Source organism: Syngnathoides biaculeatus, chromosome 13, assembly GCF_019802595.1.
Source record: "Syngnathoides biaculeatus isolate LvHL_M chromosome 13, ASM1980259v1, whole genome shotgun sequence".
In the NCBI taxonomy this organism is placed as follows: domain Eukaryota; kingdom Metazoa; phylum Chordata; class Actinopteri; order Syngnathiformes; family Syngnathidae; genus Syngnathoides; species Syngnathoides biaculeatus.
In genome coordinates, this window is record NC_084652.1 from 13445960 (window position 1) to 13469456 (window position 23497).

At 39.1% G+C, this 23497-nt stretch overlaps 1 protein-coding gene across 6 annotated transcripts in view; it reads left to right on the forward strand.

Annotated features, from left to right (window-relative positions):
• The first annotated feature begins 608 nt into the window (after positions 1–608).
• The window catches only part of st3gal3b (ST3 beta-galactoside alpha-2,3-sialyltransferase 3b), a 42339-nt gene continuing 19450 nt past the window's right edge, over positions 609–23497 (forward strand). The window contains exons 1-8 of one of the 6 annotated variants that reach the window (XM_061838493.1): positions 610–1070; positions 5764–5911; positions 10804–10866; positions 11303–11344; positions 13924–13966; positions 15267–15359; positions 19557–19651; positions 23388–23451. In XM_061838493.1, coding sequence (XP_061694477.1) covers positions 5803–5911; positions 10804–10866; positions 11303–11344; positions 13924–13966; positions 15267–15359; positions 19557–19651; positions 23388–23451 — 509 coding nt within the window. In that variant the 5' untranslated portion in view covers positions 610–1070; positions 5764–5802. Of the gene's footprint in view, positions 1071–3457; positions 3760–5763; positions 5912–10803; positions 10867–11302; positions 11345–13923; positions 13967–15266; positions 15360–19556; positions 19652–23387; positions 23452–23497 lie in introns of those variants that run through there. The other 5 variants (XM_061838497.1, XM_061838494.1, XM_061838496.1 and 2 more) reach the window with 5 other exon arrangements.

Genomic DNA, 23497 nt, shown 5'->3' on the forward strand with positions numbered 1-23497 from the left:
TCGCTGAACACTTATGTACAATGTCACCATCTGCTTTTTTAAAATGGTACTCAAACTGATTATTACAATAACAGAGCACAAATGTGCATTAATCGCATAGTTTGATGTCCTCATTGTCACTGTACATCACCCACTTCTATGAAAATATTTAAAGAGCCACGCATCTCAGTCCTCATCTCAGATGATATTGCAAACGAGAAATCACACGCAGCCTCAGCCAAAAACAAGTCATTATTGACTTACTGACGTTATATATGCCAAATACATGAATAAACAGATAAACGGAGGATTTAATGCTACATACTGGAAACCCATACACGTGTGTATGGAAACATTTACAACATAGTACTGTATATCTTCTGAATGTGCTTATTAAAGATGGTAGCGTGTATCTTACCTGTGTGTCTGTGTTCCAGACTCGTAAAAACAAACAACAACAACGAAAAAAAGCTTACGACGCACATACCATTACGAGATATTTGCAAAATGCGGGGGCGTCAAATAGACTGTTTTATGTGCATGGATTGTCTTATTTTTATTATTTTTCTGAAGTTGCCTCATTAGCACAGGACGTGCACCCACCCGGCTTGTAAAAGGTAGAGCGGCCTCGTCAATGTGAGCATCCAGGGGGAGCTGGCTTGCAGGGGGCTGCAACCATGTGAGCACCCCTCCACGGATGAAGAGGCGCATTCATTGGAGGAGGAAAAGGAGAAGGAAGGGGAAGGGGTTGGAAGAAGGAGGGGAGCAGGACGTGGTAGTGTTGGTAACTCCTAATTTACAGAGACGCCTCATGTGACCCAACTGTGACAGTCTTGCAGCTTCCCCTGGCGTGGAGGACGTACTTGTTTCCCCCCCTCAGTTCGTTCACTCTTGGCTGGCTTGATGTATGCACGTTCGAGCGGTGGAACCAACACGCAGTCTTCGTCTTTTTCTTCGTTCTGCCGAGCCCTCGGGTTACTTTCTCGGGTTTCGCCGTCATGGCCGGGAGGGGAGCAAGAACACGCTCCTTTTATCACTCCATCCATTACATCAATTAGGAGTGAAGCAAGAGGCCCCGGAGAGAAGATAAGGTAATACTATTTTTTTTTGTTTTGTTTCCTCATTATTTTTGAAACTATCGCAGACCGTCCCTTCTTTTTACGAGTCGATAATGGGGATATATATATATAATTTTTTTTTTTTGGGGGGGGGGGGTGTTCATATTGGGGCTCTTCTTAGGTGAACATCGCCACTGCGCTCCTTTTGTTACTATAATCTTAATAATCTCGTCTCATTTCGCTTCTTCGTGTATCTTCCCGTCAGTGAGACAAATGTTCCGGCCACATTTAGCAAGACCAAGTCTCGTATTGTTACCGCAGGCCTGGCGACTACACGGATGCTAAATACCCCGGTCCGTTAGCTTAGCGAAGCTAACGTTTGAACGTTTTCGGTGGTCAAGACGCTCCTTCACATTTGCGACTAAAACGAGCCAATAACCGTGACGTTTGTCAATTCGCTTTTCAAGTCATGTATTGGGCCATTAATGCCACAATTCTTCCCCATTCAGCCGTTGTATGGAGCGAGGCTGACGTGTATAGTTCGGGACTGCAAAGTTCCGTTATATTTGTTTAGCTAGCAGCTGTGCGCGTTTCTTCTGGTTTGGGAAGCTAATTTGGATAATTGAGAGTAAGAGAGGCCGGTAGTGTTGGCAAAAAATTTACTTAAGTGAGAGTGCTGTTACTTTAGAATATCACTCAAGTACATGTAAAAAGTTCTTCTTCAAATAAGTATTCACTGGAGAGAAAAAAAAAACCGACTCAAGAACTCAGTAAATTGTGGGTCACATCTGGTTTATAGCAGTTAAATACTGCCCGTAAAAATTGCTCTAAAGCAATATGTAAGAAAAAAAAAAATAAAAAAACGGCACAGCCGAAATACATGGTCTTTTAGAGGTTTCATAACTAATAAATTCACAACTAATTGATCGTAAGTGTAATCTGTCAAAGTGTAGATTTTACACATTTGTCATTGAAGTGATCAGTATCAGCTGATAGTTAGGATTTCATGCTGATCGGCTTTAATGTCATAAGATGCCAGTCGTCAATAACCTTTTTCATCGGCACCGCCAAAGACATTTACTCTGCGTCACCGTCTTTGAATTAAAAAAAAAAAAAAAATCCTTTTAGCCTCATTACGTCTCTTTTGATGCAGTAGTTTAAATATCTGAAAACCAGTACAGGTAAAAAAAAAACATGGCGGCAGTCTGGGACAAATGTGTAAGGCGTTAACTAGACTACAAAACAAATTTAGTCTTTCATGATGGCACAAAGTCAGTCTACTGCAATAAAATCTTGTATTCTGATATTACCACATCCAGTCTTTTATGATCACTGGGCTTTCTTTACCTTAACCGTTGAAGCACTTGTCTGAATAAAGTATTAGCGTTGTTATTCTTTGATATGTTGCAATTCAAAACTGAAAATTTTGATTCGTTTTTGTTTTGTGTCCTCTAAAGCAGTGGTCGTCAACCTTTTTGAGGCTCAGGCCTACTCCGTTTGTTTTAATTTTTTTTCATGTATGACATTACAGGTATTTAAAAAAATTAACGTAAACAAGTCTGATTCAAAATTCAGTTAAAAAAATACAAAATGTTACTGTTTTCACGTTGTTTATGGCAGAGGCCATTTTGACTTACTACACACAGTTTCTGTGCATTTGGCCTCGGTGGCCACAGTGGGGATGGTGATAAAGTCTATAACCATCCACCGAGACCATGGTCTCGACAGAATTAGGTCTGTGACAGCCCTGTCTTAGAAGCTGCACGGGTATTCATGGCACTCCCACAACCAAAGAAGCCAACGCTGGAGGAGGTGACCGCAGCAAATTAAATAGGAGAAAGTTCGTCCATCACAGTGCATCAACAGCTAGCTAACAAGCTAGTTCCATTCAGCAAGTATTTACGGCACTGACCGACACAAAACCAACAGGGGGTGTAGCTTTCGCCAAGGTACGACAAGGGCTCCTAGTTAAAGTAAGCTATTTCAAAGGTCTTCTATGAGGAAACCTATCAAATCAGGCAGCCACATTGTCAGTCTTTTGCAAGTGCCATACAAAAATATATTTAAAAGATTTTGTGTACCACCAATGTGAGATGTTTTGTTATGAAAGGCAAACAGAAACTTACAGCGGGCCAAGCACAGGGTTGGGCATTGACAATTGAGAACTGATTGGCAGCGGGACTAACATTCTGGTTTTCCTCATATTGTTCAAATTAAAAAAAAACACCTCGATTCCCAGTTTCTAAGCCTAGAGTCCACCAGCTGTGAAGAAGAAAGCGGCAAAAACCAACAAAGCACATACACAAAGATGTGCTTGTGCCCAACGGGGGCAGCGAACAAAAGTATGTCTTTGTTAAAATAAATGATCATTCATCTCAATGCAACACTTGGATTAAAATTATGTTGTGAATAGGCGGTTTTCATGATGTGTAGAAGAATGATTGCCCCCACCCGCGATGTCAGTCTTGATATCACAGTCGCTTTAATGGTTACAATGACATTTAGGCTGTCAAGGAAAACACTTTTATGATGCAGGCTGGACTTAGGTGTTTAAAACGGTGGGTTGACCATTCCGCTACACAGGTTTGTTTGCAGTCAAATTACATCTTGCCTAACTTGCATCTTATTTAACTGAGTCAATGTGTTAATTTGAGGGCTTGAATGACTAGTCAAGGCCATGTGAGTTTGGATTTGATTAAATTGTCTTGTTTACTTAAAGAAGGTAAGTAGATTCAGCTATAAATCATAGGAGGGGTCAAACTTGTTAAATATAGCTGTCAGTTTTCTGAAAGGGTTAGGATGCAGTTTCCTGTAACCTACTAAGAAAATTATTCATAAAGCAACTTACTTTCAGGTTGGATAACCAATTGATTCTAGATGGATCATGAGTAGGGCTGAAAAAAAAATGTATTATTCCAAGACAAAACATCAAAAAAGCTAGCGAAATCTGCCTCAAAAGCTTCCCACTGATTGTTTTTCCAAATTGGCGATCCATGCACCACGCATTGGGGAGTCTATCAAAACCAAATATGTTCAAAGTTTGGGATCATCAAAAAAAGAAATAAAGTGCCTTGTGTGTATTGCAAATCAGAACTTGTTTACCACAGCACCGATGATCATAATACAAGGTTATCTAGCAATGATAGATCATTCAACACAGCCTACTCCCGCGAGTTGGAACATAATGTAACCAAGTCATCAAGGATATGTCCAGCTGGTGTGATGGTCTGAACGCTCCCGGTGCTGAAAAGCCTTCTTGTGATTAATGCGCATGCGCGCATATTTTGTAAACTGAAACATGTGCATCCATGCCTCAACGTGTGCCATTCGACAATTTGTCGTAGAGTGTTCATGTTCGCTATGGAGAAAGACGAACACAGCAAACGTACAGATGTGTGTGTGTGTGTGTGTGTGTATATATATATACTTTTGTTTTACGGTTAGGATATAACTTATGTTAGCTCGCTCTATGTAGAAGAAGGGGAACTGAGAGCGGGGGATTTTCCAGTAAGCGTCCACTATCTACCCAGAGTTTCCCTGTTAATAACACATGCGCATTCATCACAAGGGGACTTTTCAGCACGGGAAAGCGCTCAGACCGTCACACTGGCAATACAGTATTTGTTGTATTGAACAAACGAGACAATAAAAACAGTGACACATTCGTAGACAAGCTACACTGGTCACACGTGATGCCCAAACATGGAACGCTAAAACTGACTAACCTGAGCTAACAACAGCCAACTTCATTCTCATTCGCTGATGCATACAGCACTCACTGGGCCAGGCCCCGTCTTCAAAGGCAATCACTTTCAGAGTCAGATACTACAATTTACAATGTGAGGATGGTTACCCTAGTTGGGCAAAAACAATACCTAGACCTTGTGTACATTTTGCATCATGCAATACTTTTTTTTTTTTCCCCCAGGCAAGAGCCTGGTGTTAACTATTCTGAATTCACTTCTATGTTTTAGCTAACAATTATTCAAGGGACATTGTGTCACATTTTCAGTTTACTGGCCAAAATCGATGTGTCAATATGTTATAGGTTTATTCTGGCTTCCGCCAATAATCAGCTGCATTTTCGTAAGTGAGGCATTTTAGATGTATTCATACATGGAAGTGGTGACCCAGTAACCCTGCCTATGCACTGTCGCATACACATGGATATGATTTGTTGCCTCTAAGTACATTTTAAAATAGTATCCATAATCATAAATGATAATTTTATATGGTGGCGGAGTGCCTATGCAATTATTTTTGAATTTATAGTCAACCATGGTCGTGGTTTTCTCAAAGGAAGAAAGTTAGGAAGCCTCATAACAAGAACTGGCCTTTGTGAGTCGGACATATGATCAAAGTAAAGACTTTATTTGTTTGATCTTATAAATTGAATTGAACAATTTTGTCTGCTCCTGCTTGTTGCAGATGGATTTATTCACAGCGAAATATTTTGCAGATATCATATTTCCAGTCACTGTCAATGTTTACATATGAAACTGGCGCGCCATGATCATTTTATACCTCCTCAACAAATGATGTGATCAAATGTGCTATTAGTGCAAACGTTCATGTAGGACCCCTGCACCCTCCTCACTCCTTCCTGTAATAATAGACCCTAATACTCACTAATTGTATCTGACGTGTCGTCAGATTTCCTGCGACCATTGAATGACTTTCCCAACAAGTATTAGAAATTAAATACCCTGCTCTGCTTGTTATGCAGGTGATGACCTGGATAGTGCCATGTGAATGACTGAAGACCATGAAGCCCACACACAAGCTGCTGTTCGTCCTGTGCCCCATGCTGGTCCTAGGCTTTATTTACTACTCATCAGGAAAGCTACATCTAAACGTATGGGGCCAGAAGCCACGTAAGTCACAAGCCTGGTCTGACTTATTCATTACCCCCTTTGTCACTGAGACCTGTGCCCCATTTTTCTTCTGTTTTATTTTGTTTTGCATTTCTATTTTCCACTCTATGCTGATTTCTCACAATTGTCTGTTTCGGTCTGGTGGCGTCTTAATTTATTCCATTTTCTTTCAACTCATTACTGTGTCAGTTTTGTAGCCCAGTGCCGTGGATGTTGTGGAGAAAACTTGAAATGAGAGCTCCTTGTGCGTGGCCATCACTGCCATGTTAAAATCACCAGATCCACTCCAATAAATTGTGCAAGAATGATAACAATTTGAGTTGCCTGTAATTCTGAAACCACCACCATGAAATTACATATTGATATTTCCACTTTCAAAGTATACTTATGCATCTTGCCAACTAGCCAGTTTAAAATGCACTTTTCAGACACCAGATTCTGAATTGCTTTTCTGCTGAAATGGGCTTCTTGTAGGTTTGAGTCTTTGGTTATGATTCAGAATTATATCTTTGCAATACCACATATTGATATGTTGCGAATCTAAGAATTAGAATTAATACTTCAGGTTATGATAGGGTAGTGTTACATGATATTCCTTTGATTTGACGAAGACAGGCTGTTTTTTTTTTTTTTTCCTCTTCAATGATTGAAAGATCGGGAACATGCTTGGACACTTTAGACTTCAAAATAAAAGGCTCAGTTCGTGGTTCTTAATCTGGGCTGGATTGAACTTCAGGGGTTTTGTGACTCAGTTTCAGAGGTTGAGTGGAGGTAAAGAAACATTACACAGCGTGTATGTCTCTTCCGTTCAACCCCTGCCAAATGTTTCACGGTGACTCTTGCGGTCAATTGTTTTTGAGGACGGTAGAAATAAAAACAAGGAAAAGGAACTTTACTGCGAAATTGATATGAGCAACACTTACATTGGTGAAACTGAGCATTCCTGAACTCATGTGTGAGGAATAACATAAGTTACACAGATTTGCAGTAAATATCCATTTAGTTAGGATTTAGAATTTTGGGTGTAACCCATGATTTGTTGGCTCTGTTCTTTGAACATTGATTTTGGGTGCATTGATACATGGTTCATTTAGTGTTACTCTGTTTTGAATTTTAAACAATCACATTTTATCTTTCCAATGATGGGGGTTCGGTGAATGCACGTAGGAAACTTGAGGGCTTTGATAGCTTCAACAATCTTAAAAACCACTGTAGTACACAAAGCAACTTTTTGTCACTGGTAAAAAAAGCATTTTTCCAAAGTTAACACTCTTCAAAATGTGACAAATGTCAAAAGCCTAAAACCACCAAAACAAATTGCTAAACATGGAAAGCAAGTGTGGACCAAAACACAAAATAAAAATAGTAACGTTTAATTATTTGTATAGTGGTTGTAAGCGTTGAGTTGCATTTCATGAATGTGAAGCTTGGATGAGCCTCCCAAAGCCCGCTAAAATGAGACATGATGTCAGTCACTAGCACATTATTTGATGGCCATTGTGGCGGCTGGTGAAAATTTATTGGTGGACATTTGCACAACTTTAACGAACAAATGCCAGCAAATAGCCTGTGGTTGCATTGGGTACGTGCAACAATAGTCCTGTGTCCAGCCGTTCATTAATAAATCAATGTGCAAGTTAACCATTTTCAAAAAGTTGTTTTTTCAGTGGTAATAATGCCTCTGCCATTTTCAGAAATTTTTGCTTCATAGCCCATTTTGAAAGATTTGTGTTTCATTCATCAGAAAAATGTTTTTGTAATGGACACTCATAACGTCAACTTTATCTTGCCCCTATGTTGATTGACATCGTCTTGAAAGACGATTCAACTGGTAGAGCCCAGTCCAATCACGCAAGATTCGGGATCCCTGGGAGCTTCCTCAAGGTACCGATATTGCATACCACCAGAGGGGGCTACAGGATTTCTCTTGAACCCCATTATTAAAATGTGGCATTCTAAATATAGATTTTTTTTTTTTTTTTTTTTTACTGCCCGTTTCAATCAGATTTTGCCTTTGTCTTATTGACTCAAAGTTTTCCTCCACATTTGTACGACTTTGGATGAATTTTAAAATTATGGCTCAATTAATTGCTTTACTCCATGTAGCTACATGTAGTATGATGTCAAAATGTTCTCATGTGCAACTCTGCGGAGAGATTTTAATTGAGAGAGATTATTTGTGTACTGTATAACTACAACTGATACAATGGAGTATTCTTTTTTCCACCCAACTGCCACCGTGTGTTTTCTGGCATCTTTTGTATTAGCAGTAAAAATATTGCACGCCTAACAGCATAGTTACTGTTCATTTTTGAATAAATTAAGAAAACAAAGCGGAAAAAAAAAACATTCTCCAAAAACTGTTTAGTTGTCTTGATTCATTTGATGTATTTTGCCATGAGCTAGATGACTGAGAATCTAAAAAAAATCATACTTATTCAATATTGACTTGAAATGCCATCGTCAATTATCACAGTGAAAATGTTCTGGATAGATACGGCGGATGATATCCTGCTCATCAGACTGTTGACGTCCTCACACCTTGTTGGAGTGACTGAATGTTTAGTTATTTTATTATCTTGCTGTAGGTTATGAAAATCCATCAGATCTGTAATCCATACCAGTACACTTGCAATGATGATAGTTGAGTCAACAGAGTAGTTGGCAGTGATAAAGATGTAATCAGCCAGCTGCTTTATGATGATCAGCCAGATGGTCACCACGGGTGTGCTGCCATGTTTTCTTTTACTTGTCAAGTAACTGTTATGTAATTAATGCAGACAACTTGCCTGTACATTTTGATTAATACTCAAATACCATGTTTAATGAGCTTAAGAGTCTTTTTTGAATCTCCTGTTACTGGATGTTGTTTGGGGTTAGGGTTACAGTTTCAAGGACAGTGATTCAAATCCCGTGTTCTCCCCGTGTCTGTGTGGGTTTTCACCGGGCACTCCAGTTTCCTCCCACATCTCAAAAACATGCAAGGTACGTTGAATGAACTAAATTGCCCATAGGTTTTAAATGCGAGTGTGAATGGCCGTTTATATGTGGACTGCGATTGGCTGGCGACGAGTTCAGGGTGTACCCTGCCTCTCAGCTGAATATAGCTGGGGTAGGCTCCAGCACGCCCGTGACCCCAGTGAGGCAAAGCGACACAGGGAAAAGGATGGATGGAATATATGTTTTTTAGCTCACTAGTTCAATTAGTTTAATCTGTTTCTTCAAGGTTTGCCCCCCCCCCCCCCAAAAAAAAAAAAAACGTACTGAATTTAATTAGAATTTTAATGGTTAAGGCTTAATGTGACAGTGTTGGACTTTACGAGGTTAGATTAACACGCAGTCTCCTTGTTTTGAAATTCTACTGCATGTATACACTGGGATCGGTACCGCAACCAGCTTTCCAAACACAAGCCAGTCTCTGGTTTCATAGGACCTTAACAAAATCTCCCAAGGTTGAACTCTTTGACCATAATTCCAAAAGACATATTTGCTACAAACACAACACTACTCATCAGACAACAAAATAATATATTATAACACATCTACATTGAAGAATAGTTGTGCCTGCGTCATGCTTTGAAGCTGTTTAGCTAAAACTTGGGCTCGTCGCAGCAATACAAAAAAATGTCAGGAACAGTTGAACTTTATTTGGGATAAACCAGAGGCACTTGAAACGCTGTGAGGTGTGTGCTGACTCATCACGAGTTTGCATGGGGTCTGCTAAATTTGAACACAGCCACATCCCAGTTAGGGATGTGCACACTTGTGCAAACATTTATTTTAACTCCCCGTCTTAAAGATGAATAAATAAAATGCATTTGTTTTATAAGGTATAGTTTACATTTCTTATTCTCATTCTTAACACTTTAAAAACTCTGAACTATTGTGGTTGCCCAATTTTGTATATTTTGAGACTGCTGCCATTCATGTGGCTTCTACAATACACGTACAGTAGAAATATATGTACAGTATACATATGCTGCATAAATATCTATATATACAGTATTTATGCATGTGTATATGTGTATACACTATATATCTATGTGTATATACTGTATATAATAGTGTTTTTTGTGGATATGCATGCTCTTAGTTGATGTTACCAAGAATGGTTTTGGCTGACAGGCAAAAGTTTGCTTGTACAATTAATTCAGGTCTGAAATCATAGTAGAGCTGGTACGAAGCGTAAAGAAATGAATGAAGCAAAGATTGTTGCGTCACTGCTAAAAACTGGTGTTAACTATTGGTGTGCTACAGGACTGGAAGTATGTAGTGCAAAATTATTGGTGGTGGTCTAATAACTGTCAATTTCTTTACTTTATCCCCTTTCCAAGTTTAAGTTGAGCCCACACACATCTGGTGTTAAGTTAAATACCGAGTTTATAAGTCTGTTGGAAAAATTTTAGAATATTTGGCTTCTGGGTGCAATCTCAAGATGAACGTAAATTGCACTACTACATTTACAAGTGCCGTATGTGGCTTGTGTGTGTGCTGTTATTGCTGCTGTGCATGTCAAACGGCTCTACACAAGTCAAGACCGTAAACAAGTGGTTCCACTTCCTCTGACGAATTAAAATATAGATTCATCCTTTTCAGTAACTGACCTATTTTCCAATAGGATTTTCCTTTTGTCATTTATTAGTGCTTACACAGCAGTAAGGTTGGTTGCAGTTCAACTGTAATACAGTCTGCACCTTATGTGTATGATAGATATGACGCTTAATCATTTAGTGTCCGGGTGCGAGTCACCAGATGTGTGCGGCCAGCGAGGCTCCTCCCTTAAAGTGTCCCCATGCCTCTTGTGAATAAACTTGGATGGCAATAGTTGCTCATAGATCAGCAGTTGCATTTATATTATTTTTATCAGTATTTTAACCCCCTTTTGTTTTCAGAGCTTGGTGCTGAAGTGACAACTGTAGTCCTCACTAACGGCAATGAAGTGAAAAGAATTGCAGGTAGTGGGCCTGGGACTGCCCATTTATACTGGGTGACTGTCAACCTTTCGGCTGCTAGGTGGTGGTGGTTGATTTTTCATGGAATACGAATCAATGCTAACTGAATAGCTGAAGCTCTGTCTTTCACTTTCATCTATCTTTTATTTGTCTTAGTTAAAGTGTTGTGTTCATTCCATCCTCACGAGCGCCTCAACATAAATCTGCAATAATATCCTTAGCACAGTGAGTGTGCTTTGGGATTGAATGCTGTTTCCATTTCATCCAGCATTTGAATAAATCATGGGGCTTTCACAATTTAGCCTCCTGGGAATAAATCTACTAATCCATATTTCTCTTTCCTGTACGCTTGGTCGGTTCCCTTAGCTTTCTTTTCAAGTCAAATTCTTCTGACAAAGACTGGCCTCAAATGCTCCTAACTGAACCTTTTGTCTTTCAGAGCTGGAAACTGATATCTCCGTGGGACGAATAGTAGGCTCAGGTACATCTGTGGCTCTACCAAGTGAACCTTTTACCCTTTCTCCTTCTTTTGCCCCCATTTAAATACCAGTGAAAGAACCCTCATTGAAAAATTCAGTCACATACCCTCCTAAAATGTTCCCAAACAAATTTAAAAGTACAAACTTTCCAAAATCAGAGATTTTTTTTTGTCAGTATTTAATTAAATTGTGAATCGTGGAAATGTGCTGTGTGGCATTTCTTCCCTTCATGAGTTGCATTGTAATGAAATACTGCCCTCTGCTGTCTTGCCTACGAAGCTGTAAAATCCAGTCTGCTAAATGACGGTTCATTCAGTACATTGTGTTTACAATTGTACTTCTTTTGTACAACTCCACAGCTTTTACCTTTCCCCATTGTAATATCCGGCCGGGGGACTTGACCCTGTGCGCACACACACTCTTGTCGTCCTGGCTGCATTGGTAGAAGTCCTCATCCTCCAGGGCAGTGCCTGGATCCTTCCCTAATGAGCTGTCATGCATTCCCATTTTGCTTGTCTTTATCTTTCTCCTTCAGCTTTTCTGTGAAGACGAGCTCCACAACCGCAGGCGTAATACTATGCTCTTTCTTCTTTCCACTAATGCTTATCTGGTTAAAAGAAGTACAGTATGCTACAGAACTGTCACAAGAAAGTATACTCCTAGTTTGTATAGGATTATATGATTGCATAGTATTTTTATCCCACCGAAGTTAACCCAGCGTATTCATTTGTTTCAGTCATCTGTCAATCACCACACCACACATGCAAAACATCGGTGACAGTTATACTTGTATTACTTGTTTGTAACAGTACTTGAAATTATGATTTTGATTACATGTGAAGACGTTTTGTTTTAGCTGACATTCATAGAACCCGATTGTTTAACTACGTTCTTTTGTGGCACAAGCGGTATCATAAACAGAACAATGCACGGTGGGATACATTGTGGTATATAAGGCCCTTCGCACACTGAGCAATGTGGCCGAACTCGGCTGAACCAATATATGGGATTTGGTGACTAGTTTTCACGAGTGGCTGACCGTCAGCCATTAGTTTTCCTACGGTTAAAATTTTGAATTGCATGTAAATGCATATATATATATATATATATATATATATATATATCACACGAGCTTCCTTAAGAAAAATGTCTATATGCAAAATTCAACTGACCGATCGCCAAGCTGTACCAATTGTGTGTATGAGAGAGAGAGAGAGAGAGAGAGAGAGAGAGAGACAGAGAGATTTATATAGTCCAGCAAAAATTACATTTTCAGGTAGAGATGATATCCAGCCTCTTGCAGCCAAGATGTAAGAATACAGTATGTTTTACAATAATACTTTCTTATTTAGAATATCATGTATATCTGTGGATGGAAAACTGCCAGTATGGAAACTGCAAGCTGAATTGCCTGAGTGGAAGCATGGAACCAACCAATGGAACCAACTTACAACCATCCCATTTTTTTTTTTTAATATACTGTTCATCCTAATGAGGGTCACGGGTGAGCTGCTGCCTTTCTTAGCTGCTTTTGGCCGACAGGGAGGGTACACCCTCACATAGTACCCAGCCAGTCGCAAAAAGAATCTTAGTATTATTATTAGAATGTAGTGACAGCGTTCACTACAATACGCTCCTTCATGGACAACTGTGCCCTTCTGTTTTTGAGTCTATTAAAACTAAAAGAAAAAGGAACAGTTAATGTGCCATTTTAAAATGTTGTTTCTTTTAATTTTTACATTGCATCAAGATGTGCAAGGGCCTAGTGTTCGTCAGGGAGTCGACGACAGCCCGCCCCCCCACCATTGTCAAGTTCAGTCGCTTTCGGCCACGTCACCCCATTTATTGCAGTCTTTAGACCTTGCCTCTGTAGTCTATGTACAGTATCTGTTCTCATCACATCATTAAAAAATAGGGTGTCCAGAAAATGTGCACATACTTAGACCATTTAGCACTGAATGTTTTTGTAGGCTTAAACCATTGTGAAATAGCAATGGCAGCTCGACTTAGCTTTGAACAAACAAAATGTATCCTCAAATTCTACTGGAAGTTTATAAATGCACTCGTATACAGTCAGTTCAGAAGAGTTGGCCATCCCAGAAATTGGAAATAACTGAAACAGTTTGTTTGAAATGTAACAATCTCTGAAGATTCTATTGCATTTTGAAAATGAGTTGTACAGTGTTTGAATACTTGAGACTGAATACATTTTTGGGACACCCTTATATTTACATTGTTTTCTGTCTTCTATTTGGATTTTCCCCTCAATACCATAGTAGGCACCTACTGGCTCCCGATTTGGTTGTCCATAGGTGATCGCAAACTTTTTTTTTTTCCCTTCTCACTTTATTTTTGGACTCAACAGATTGTTTTGGCTGGCTTCTCCCTAACCTTGCTTATTCGTCTCGATCCTTTAATTCTAGTGCTTTTGTGTAAGACAGTGTTGGTCTCCAACTACAACAACTGCTGGTAGACTATGTGCACCGTCACAGATGAACCAGTTCTAACTAACCCAATATGTTACTCTCTGTCTCACTCTAATAAAAGGTACATTTTCCATCTTTTTGTCTTTCTCTTTCAGTGTATGACAAGCAGGGCTTTTTGCTGCAGTTAGACACAAAATTGTGAGTACCACTTTTTACTATTTATGAATAAACTGTAAAGAATTAAACAGTTTTTGGACTCCCCCACACCCCTCCTTCAGTTTCAATGGAAATTGTTTTGCTCCTGATATGCACGCCTTTGCCAGCATAATATAGAGAAATACTAAGATGCTTGTAGGCTTGACAGTAAGCTGCATTTTTCACAGATAAAGGAAATTTGTCTGTATGAATTTTGTATCCGTTTGCATGTGTTGCTTCCACCATTTGCATTCAAATACATTAGACTTTAGGATAAGGTAGTAGTTTTCAAACCCCCATGCTGCTTGAAATTGTTGGCTTGTTGCCCGGTGGCTAAAAATGGTAAAACCGGGGGCAGGTGATAGTGCAGAAAATTGGAAACGGGGAGGATTGAAAGTTAGTCAGGTGGCTGGGGGGCTGAAACGACCCTTCCCCCAGGGTTGTCTATGAGTATTAATATTAGTTTGATGATTTGAATCATTTGTGTGTGATAGGAAAAACAAAAGAAACTAGGAAGGGCGTGAATACTTTTTCACGGCACAGTATTTATCATTCCAATCAGTAAATGTTTAAACTATTGAAAATAAAGATTTATATTGGACCTTTATTTGAGTGGCTGTAAAGGTGCCACTGTTTGTTACATAGACACTCATCTGATATACCTCATTAGGTTTAATAATCCATCTCTACGTTGCAATGAGCAAACAAACTATAATCGTAAGCGGTTATCACCATCGCTCTTTGAGACCATATCTGTCAACACCCTCCACGTAGTAAAAACACTTTTTCATCACACTATCAAGTGTTATCAAGTGGGCTCATTATGTTACTCACGTCCTATTGATAATGACAATTAGTTATGTCTCCATAGAGTGTATAATGGCGGTGTATGTTTACCAAGTTGATTATGAACCTTCTAGTCATTTTTTTTTACTGAGGATTTGTAGACTTTTATCCAAACAGTTGCTGCTGCATCGGCCAACTGTGGCAGGTTGGGCCCCTCTTGCTTCTCCCCGTTTATTTGGACAGGATTCACAAAATACATCGTTATGATTCTGCTGCTAATCTGGAGGTTTTATTTTTAGCACTGCCATCGTGATTATTTGTACAAGGCTTCTCTGCTTTGTCTTGCCATATGTGTGACAAGCTGAGCCGTTGGGGAATTCTTTCAACTTCCTAAGCATCATTCAAGTGTTTTGTTTGACAGGTTTGGTTTTGAGGGTTGGAAATGTGTCACTATAATTAATAATGGTTGATCATTGTAGGAGTGATGAATCTTTGCTTCTGCTCTTTTTATTTACAGGCCACAGGAGTTGGCATACAAGTATGGCAATCTGAGCGAAGGCGTGTGCAAGCCAGGATATGCAGCAGCCAAAATGACAAACATCTATCCAAAGTGAGGGGGATTGTGTTTTTCATTTACATGCAATTTCAATTTATTTTAACCAAGTGAAAAGTCTAGACCATTAGAAATGTGTAACAACTGATTAAAATTTGAAGAGCTCTCCATATAAACCATGATTGAATATCACCGAAGTGAAACTATAAAAATTGGTCTTCATGCATGCCATGATGTAAGATGTCACTTGTCGCCAACTGTGCCTGAAGGCTTTTGAGAAAAACAGAGAAACCCCCACATTCCTCCGCAATCTTCTTCAGTTTCAGTCATGGTTCTATCATCTTGTTCCCAACCACAGAACTTTACTGGTGTCCTCACGGTCCTTCTTTGACACAAAAGAACCTTTGTAATTTTAACACAAGGTCCCCCATCTTTTCCCTATCAAATCCTGGATCTTCACAGACTTTCTCTGTGAACTACACTAACTAACTTCCTGTCTATCGTACCATGAGTCATCACCCGCTTCCTTGTATCCTACCCACACAGGCTAGAAAATCCTCTACAGTACAACTTTCTGTGATGTCGTTGGGCTCTTTTGATATCTTGGCGGTCTTATTTGTTGCCCATCACAGTTTAATCTGTAGGACATTGTCTCTTTCAGATTCTTGGTGCTAGGCTATTAAACGGCATGTTTTCTAGGCTTGTGGATCGTCACGTCAATACATCACCTACAGGAGCAATTTTCAAGACACGCCATTCAGTTTTATGGATTCAATGTTGTTCAGTGAGATATGTATTTTACTTTACCAACACATTTTAACAGGCCGTACCCATGCATGGTGTTGCTTCAGCATTCGCAAAAACTTCTCATCTACATTGTTTTTTGCTTAGGCAAAGGAGTTTAAATAATACTTTGACATCTGGTGGAATGGTGCGATTGTGTCGCTTACCTTTAAACTGCCGCTACTTTAGCCTGTAACGCTGTTAGTTTCTGTATTTCCTATTACCCTAATTCCCGCCGTATTGAGCGCACCTGGTTATAAGCCTCACGCAGTACATTTGTAAAGGAAATACCATTTGGTACATACATGTGTCACAGCTGTGTAAAAGCCCCAAGTGCCCACACTGAAACACGAGATATTTTCAAAGAAAGATGGTACACAGAGTTTAACGCTAGCGCCGCCGCCGCGCTAACAGGGCGAGTTAAAAAAAAAAAAACATACCGGTAAAAATCACTAAGACACGGCAGTAACACTCTTAACGCAGCGCTAACAGGGCCGAACTGGTAAAAGTCACTTCCTCGGCACATATTCCACTGGTCTCTCTTACTTTTCCGCTCAAGTGCCCCCTTGCGGCCGTTAGAAAAATTAACAAATTAGCCGCATCTCCACATAAACCGCAGGGTTGAAAGCGTGTGAAAATAGTCGCGCCTTATCGTCTGGAAATTATGGTAATCATGTTTGAATGCCAAAAGGTACATTTCTGACATTTCTATAAAGTGGTGGTAAGCATATGTTTGGCAACCTTGATTTGTGATAGTCTTATGTAGCCTAGTATAATAACCAACACTAGTGATGAGACTTGTGAAGGTGGTTAATGTTGTTGGTGCTTGTCTTTTTAAGAGCTCTGTCACCATCTTTTGGTATTAATGTGCAATCAGAAACTCCTTATAGTGGGGGGATTATTCACCTATTTGGAGCTAAATGACTCCATCAGATGCAGTGCTGAAGGTAAATGATAGCTTGGTTCCATCTGCCAATTCGCATCAAAATTCTGTACAGCACAGAACCCCCAATGGGAGCTCATTGATTACAACATTCAAGTGATCTACACATGGGTCAATTAGCACAATTACTCCAAACCCACATGTTGTCTACATTTCCATGCAGAATTATCCGTGGATCAATTTACATGTATGCATTTTGATGACTGTATTATTTGAAAGGTAGAAAAACAATGATGTTTAATTTTTCTTTTTTTTTTTTTTTTTTGAGGGAGAGGGGTGTTGAAATTAGTCTTAACGTTCCCGTGTATTGTGTAAATAGGTGTGGTGAGTAGTTTAGATGTTAGAGGGGGGAAAATAAAGCATACCCTCTAATAGGCCGGTCCATGGCTTCTGTCTAATCTTCTTTTGTTTCCTCCATTTTTGTCTTCTGACACTCATGCCCTCTTCAATCCAATTATTTTTCAGCTCTTCCCTCTTCGTCTCAGTTTTTTCACACACCGTTTGGACTGGAGAACTTAATCAAATAATGCCAGTAAACTTGAAATGGCACGGTTATGAAAATATTGCCAATGAGAGATTGCTTCTGCAAAGGAAATGAAGACAATGTGATGTAGCCCCTTGACTGTTTTGAGAGCCCTCACATTTTAACAACAAGTAGCCCCCCCTGTCTCTGCTTGTCACTGACAGAATGCTTGTTCCTTGTTTTAGTGATTTGTGCTGGTCCTGTTTTATTTAGAGGTCTGTGGGTTCATTAAACCTCATTTGTTGTACTACGACACAATTCTCACATGAATGTCTTGGCGTCTGGAAACGTCGAGAGGGCCATTGCTTGTCCTCTGCAAGTCGACCTCTCAGGGTTGCACGCTTTGAAGCCGGAACATAATGAAGTTAGCTAAAGACAGATTAGGGTGCATGGAAAATAGACTTTGTAGACATTACGAGGCTTTTGCCTAATTTCTACCATTTTTGGTCATTGTGCTGTTGAGCTCCACATAGTTCTTCTGAACCCCAGTGTTCTCACAACAAGCTATCCAGATTCAGATTCCTGTTAGAAAAGCCATCTCCAATCTTTTATGGAATATTATACACACGCAAATGAGGTTCCTGGTGCTTTTTTTTTTTTTTTTTTTTAAAGTGAACATCAATGCATAACTAATGTATATACTGCAACATTTAAAGTCCCTGTAGATTAAAATCATAGATGGGTCATTCCACTGAGGTGGTACACAATTTGTGACGCAAGAAAAATTTAAGAACTTGAATCATTTTTTAAAAAATGTGAGTAAAATTTCTTTGAAGTATACCAATTACATTTAGGGGTTCATGGGATAAAAACAAACGCACACACAGTGATATTGATAGGATAGTTATTAACATTATGGTATGCTAGACCAGGGTTCTCACACCTGTGGCTCCACAGCGAGCGCCATGTGACTTTCATCCCTCTGGTGTTGACTGTCACTTTGGAATGAAGAAGTATTTAACTTTTTGTTAATTAGGTTTTCAAATTGAAAATTTGAATATTACAGTGATCTTATGGTAAAAGAAAACTTGGTGTAAATAACTAAAGTGCCCCCCCTTTTTTTAATACATTCAATCCTCATTATATACACTTGATAATTTTGTTCTTAATTATTCAAATTTAACAGGATTTTTGACACTTTAGAAGACTTACTTGTTTTCACTTTACAGATTAGGATTTTTTTTTTTTTTTTTTTTTTTTTTAAAATTAGAGGTTCATTGGCTTATTTATCTATACATGTCCTCACAACTCATCTGGCACATAAGTGTGTTTTAGCTCTACATACTTGTATAAAGTCCCTACAATCTCTGGGCATGGTTCTGATGACAGTGGGTCTTCTGGGGCGTTTCATCCTTCCTGTATCGTCAATCAGCTGGACAGTCTGTGGTTTCTTTCTGACAGTTTTGGCAGAATCATACACTACTGCAAATATATTTGTACGACTCCATCAGTGTTCTTAGTGTTTCTATCGCAAAAGAAAAAAAAATGCAAAACTAGCCAGAAATTTAAAAAACATATGTTGTAAATGTCATTTTGATATCTTCTCTACTGTTGAAGAAAACCATTAGAGTGCTATCCGTGGTAAAACCTGGAAAGAGTTGCAGCAAATTCAGTGTCTTCCTCTTCTGATTTCCCCACGCTAGCAGTAGGTCAAATAAACACACATCTATCCTGCGGTCCCAATGAAAGAGGTCACCCATATCTCTGCACTCTTTTCGGGTGTGACTTTCAGGAAATGACTTTCTTTGATATTCCAACATCAATTTGTCATAGAGGGACAAATAGAGAGACACCAGATAAGGCAGAATTAGAATTTACAGCTTGCGTAGTTAATTAAAAACATCAGCCTCAAGTATCTTAGTTTTACAATTATTTGTTCACTTTTATGGCTCTCTTTCTATTCAATTATGCAGGTAGAATGTTTCTTTATGCAATCAGTTTAAGTTTTTCTGGACAAGTAAACACTTCTCCTGTCCTTTCCTTCCATCCCCTTTCTCATTTAAAGGTTCAGGAAAGCAGCACCCATGTTTCTTGACCAAAACTTCAAACGTCTCGCAAAAGTCAGCAATTATTTGCCTCCATTTGGATTCAAAACACAAGGTAAGGATATATATATATATATATATATATATATATTTTTTTTTTTTTTTTTTTTTTTAACCACCTTTCATCTTTTTTGTGTAGCCCATGAATTGTTTGTTCTCAGAGCTGGTCCCAGATGATGTAGTCATGCCCCTTCAGTGTTGGTGCTGCTGTTTATTTTTCCTAACCATGTCAGTGACCTCGATAAATTTAACTATTGCACATTCAAAAGAAGGGTTGAGCTCATCCGCTGCCTATCTACACACCGATTGCAGTTTGATAATGAGACTTTACATACATGAAACAAACCTGATACAAACCACTTTACAATGACATCTGACTGTAGGAGACATTTTATACGGGCTTCAATGATGTTACTGTACTTCTAAGCTTTGTTACAATGAATGTTATCTTTGTGTTCTCAGGGTATTTTTGTAACACAACACACATGCCCTCACTGTCACACTGGTTGTCAATTGTGCATACTGTGTAAGCTTTACACCTGTATTTTCTTTTCCCTCTGGACCGCCCAGGCCATCAGGATTCCCTTTTTATATAGTGTTTACTCGTATGTGGCGATTGGATGTGAATGTGTCTTGAATAGAATGCCAACACGTATTCTAAATCGGGAGTCATAGTTTTATCTCACCAAGATGCTTTACCAACTGTTCTTTGCACTGTGAGATGACGTCAGCCTATTATCAGTTAAGATATTCACAGCAAACAAAATGTTCTGTATGGTCTTTAGTCTCAAAATCTGATGCTTTGTTTTAAATGTGCACAAAAAAAAATACATTTCCCCCATTTGTTGGAAAGTAGAACCTCAGTTGTCATTATCATTCAGTTTGATGAAAACCAAATTATATCAAATCGAAAACATTATTTCGCCTGGAAAATAACGTATATCTACATAATCCCTTCCTGACACCAAACTGTCTGTGTGCCAAATGTGTTTAGAGAATGACTTAAGCTTTCGTGGATCGGTAAAACTGTTATACTGCATGCTGCTTTTTTTTTTTTTTTTTTTTTTTTTTTTTTTTTTGTGAAGTTCTGACTTTCGACAGGATGTGTTACATGGGTGCATGAGTGTTCTGCAGAGCAGACTGGAAGAGTTATTGCCTTCAGTTGTTAATCAAAGCTTGCACTGTGGAATTTGTTGAACCCTTTATACACAACTTATACATTTTTTAGACGAACACTCCCTCATGCGAGAAAATGAATGACATAGACACATTAATTTCATTTATTTTTAGTTTTTTGTTCAGTGGGACCTCTTTTTCATTATTAATTTGACTTCTTAGAATACAAAAAAAAACTGTACAAAAACTGGGACAAAATGTACGACAAATACGAATCATTCAAAAACTGGGGCATAAATCATTTCTTTGACTGCTTTGCGTATATTTGTTGCATCCGTTACTTTCCAACTAGGAAGTTCGTGCATGCACATCCTCAAGAAAATAGTCTATTGCGGAAGTGGTAAGTGGGCCAAATTTACTGTGTTTTGAGTGTGCAAGACACCTCAAAATGTGGTTCACTTGTGTCTATGACCTCATCTTGTACATATGCAGTTTGACGGAATGTCTGGGCATTCTCCTGATGACGTTAAAATAAGCAGTTCCAACAATAAATTACCTGCATTTCATATTACTTATACAAAAGGGGCTGCATTATCATGGGTGTTGGATAATTTAGCCATATGGAATACACTCGCTCGCATGCTGTTTTTGGCTCTCAAAGCAGGATGTAGCAGTAGCATTATGTCATGCTTGTATTTATTGGATACATCACTGACCTGAACTCTTTGTTAATTCCTAGAATCACCCCACAACAGGTGAGATTATAGGTTATTTATAGTATATAATTGCAAGCACAAATGTGATGTGCAGAGCTTGCAGAAAACAGCTATGATTGGATATTTTATCATATATAATATAATATCAATTCATTCCATATAACTAACATGGTTTGATTGTGACCTGTGTTTGGTGGGCGACCAGTCAAGGGTGTATCCTGCCTCTCACACTTAATCAGCTGAGATATGGTTAACCTTACCCCCGATCCTTGTGAAGATAAGCAGGATAGAACATGGATTGATGTGGGTATTAAACAGTTCTGAGGACTGGAGTTCAAATCCCGGACCTGCCTGTGAGTAGCATGTTGTCCCCATGCCTGCGTTGTTTTTTTCCAGGCACACTGGTTTCCTCCTCCATCTCAAAAACGTGCATTAATTGGAGGTTCTAAATTGCCTTTTGGTCTGATTGTGAGTGCAAATGGTTTTCTGTGTGCCCTGTGATTGGCTGACAACCAGTTCAGGGTGTATCTTGCCTCCTGCCCGAAGATAGCTGTGATAGGTTCCAGCACTCTCGCGACCCTTGTGTGAGGCTGATCGGTTTGGAAAATTGATGAATTGATAAAACAATAATTTCTGTTGTCGCCTTTCAAGTTGTATCACATAGGCTTACAAAAGTGTGGGCCAAAATACCATTCTTTCTTCACTAAATGCTTTGTACTGTTTAGGCTGCACCATTCCCAGCAAGGACTCTGTGTTTACATGTTGTCTGATACTTCCAACCTTCCTCTGTCATCATTTAACATTTTTGTCATTCAAGAGTAGTGTTGTGACCATTTACGACCCCACAGATTTTGGTCTGTGTCAGAACATACTCGACAGAAATATTTACATTTAGGTACTCTTAATGATTAGCTATCATGTCATCATCTAAAAATGTGAGTCCTACCCTTTGAGATTTGTCAGTTTGACTCGCTTGAATCCAGGTGTGGTCCTGAGCCATGTGTTTATGCTGCTCAGGGTGATGCTTGACAGCAGACATCGGCACCACATCCAAACAATGGGCTGTTGCTTTTCTCTCTCCTTCAACAGGTTAATCATTTCATCTCCTCTTCCAAATGGGGTTGTATATTGTCTACCTTGCTATATTAGGCTCACTTTAAATCTTTCTGTTTATTGTGGCCCCCAATCATATGACAAAACACCATTGATCAAATTGGAGTATGGAAATTGCCCAATGTATTCATTTGAATTTTCCTTGTTTTTTCACTGCTAAAGTTGAATTCCATTATGGCAGTACCGTCCAAGCTATCCTTTCTTGCACTTTTATATTGTATACTGCAATTTAAACTTGAATCCATGTATATTGCGGGTGGAAGAATTTCAAGCATGAGTGGCCTAAACACGCTCAGGAGAGGAGTAATCTATTGAGCGTCTAATGCTCAAAGCGTGACACTTGCTGAAAACGCTGTGGAACATGGCAGGAATGTGTGGTATGACTAAACATCTCGCTTCTTCACCCTGTGATCACGGGGGTTCCTGCCATGCAGGAAGATGAACTCAATATCGCCCACTTGACTCGTGTTTGTTTGAACACGGCATTCCTCTCGGAGTGCTTTTCTGGAGACTTTCTCCATGCACCCAAATACCTTTCTGAGCCATGCATGTTGTCTTCTGGGTTCACTACTCTTAATAGCTCCATCTTTATTTGTGAGGATTTATTTGGTCACTCCTTATGTTAACTGAATAAATAGAGAGATGAGTTCTCTGCTCCAACTGAGCTTTAGACCACTTACTGTAGTTTACTCTACCTGTACTAGTATGTGAAGTCCTATTGGCAGTTTTCAGGGTCCTTTAAAGCAGCTAACTAAATTTCACTATAAAACACTTGTGGATGCTGACCCAGATGATATATACAGGTTTTGTTTTTATATTCATAGTAGTCATGTCTTTCCTCCACAGAGAGAATCATAGACAGCATTTTAGCTACTACCAAAAACTTTGGATTAGGAGATGAACTGGACAGGTAAATGGTACTCCCGATGTCACAAAAGAAGTATTCTTTAATTTAT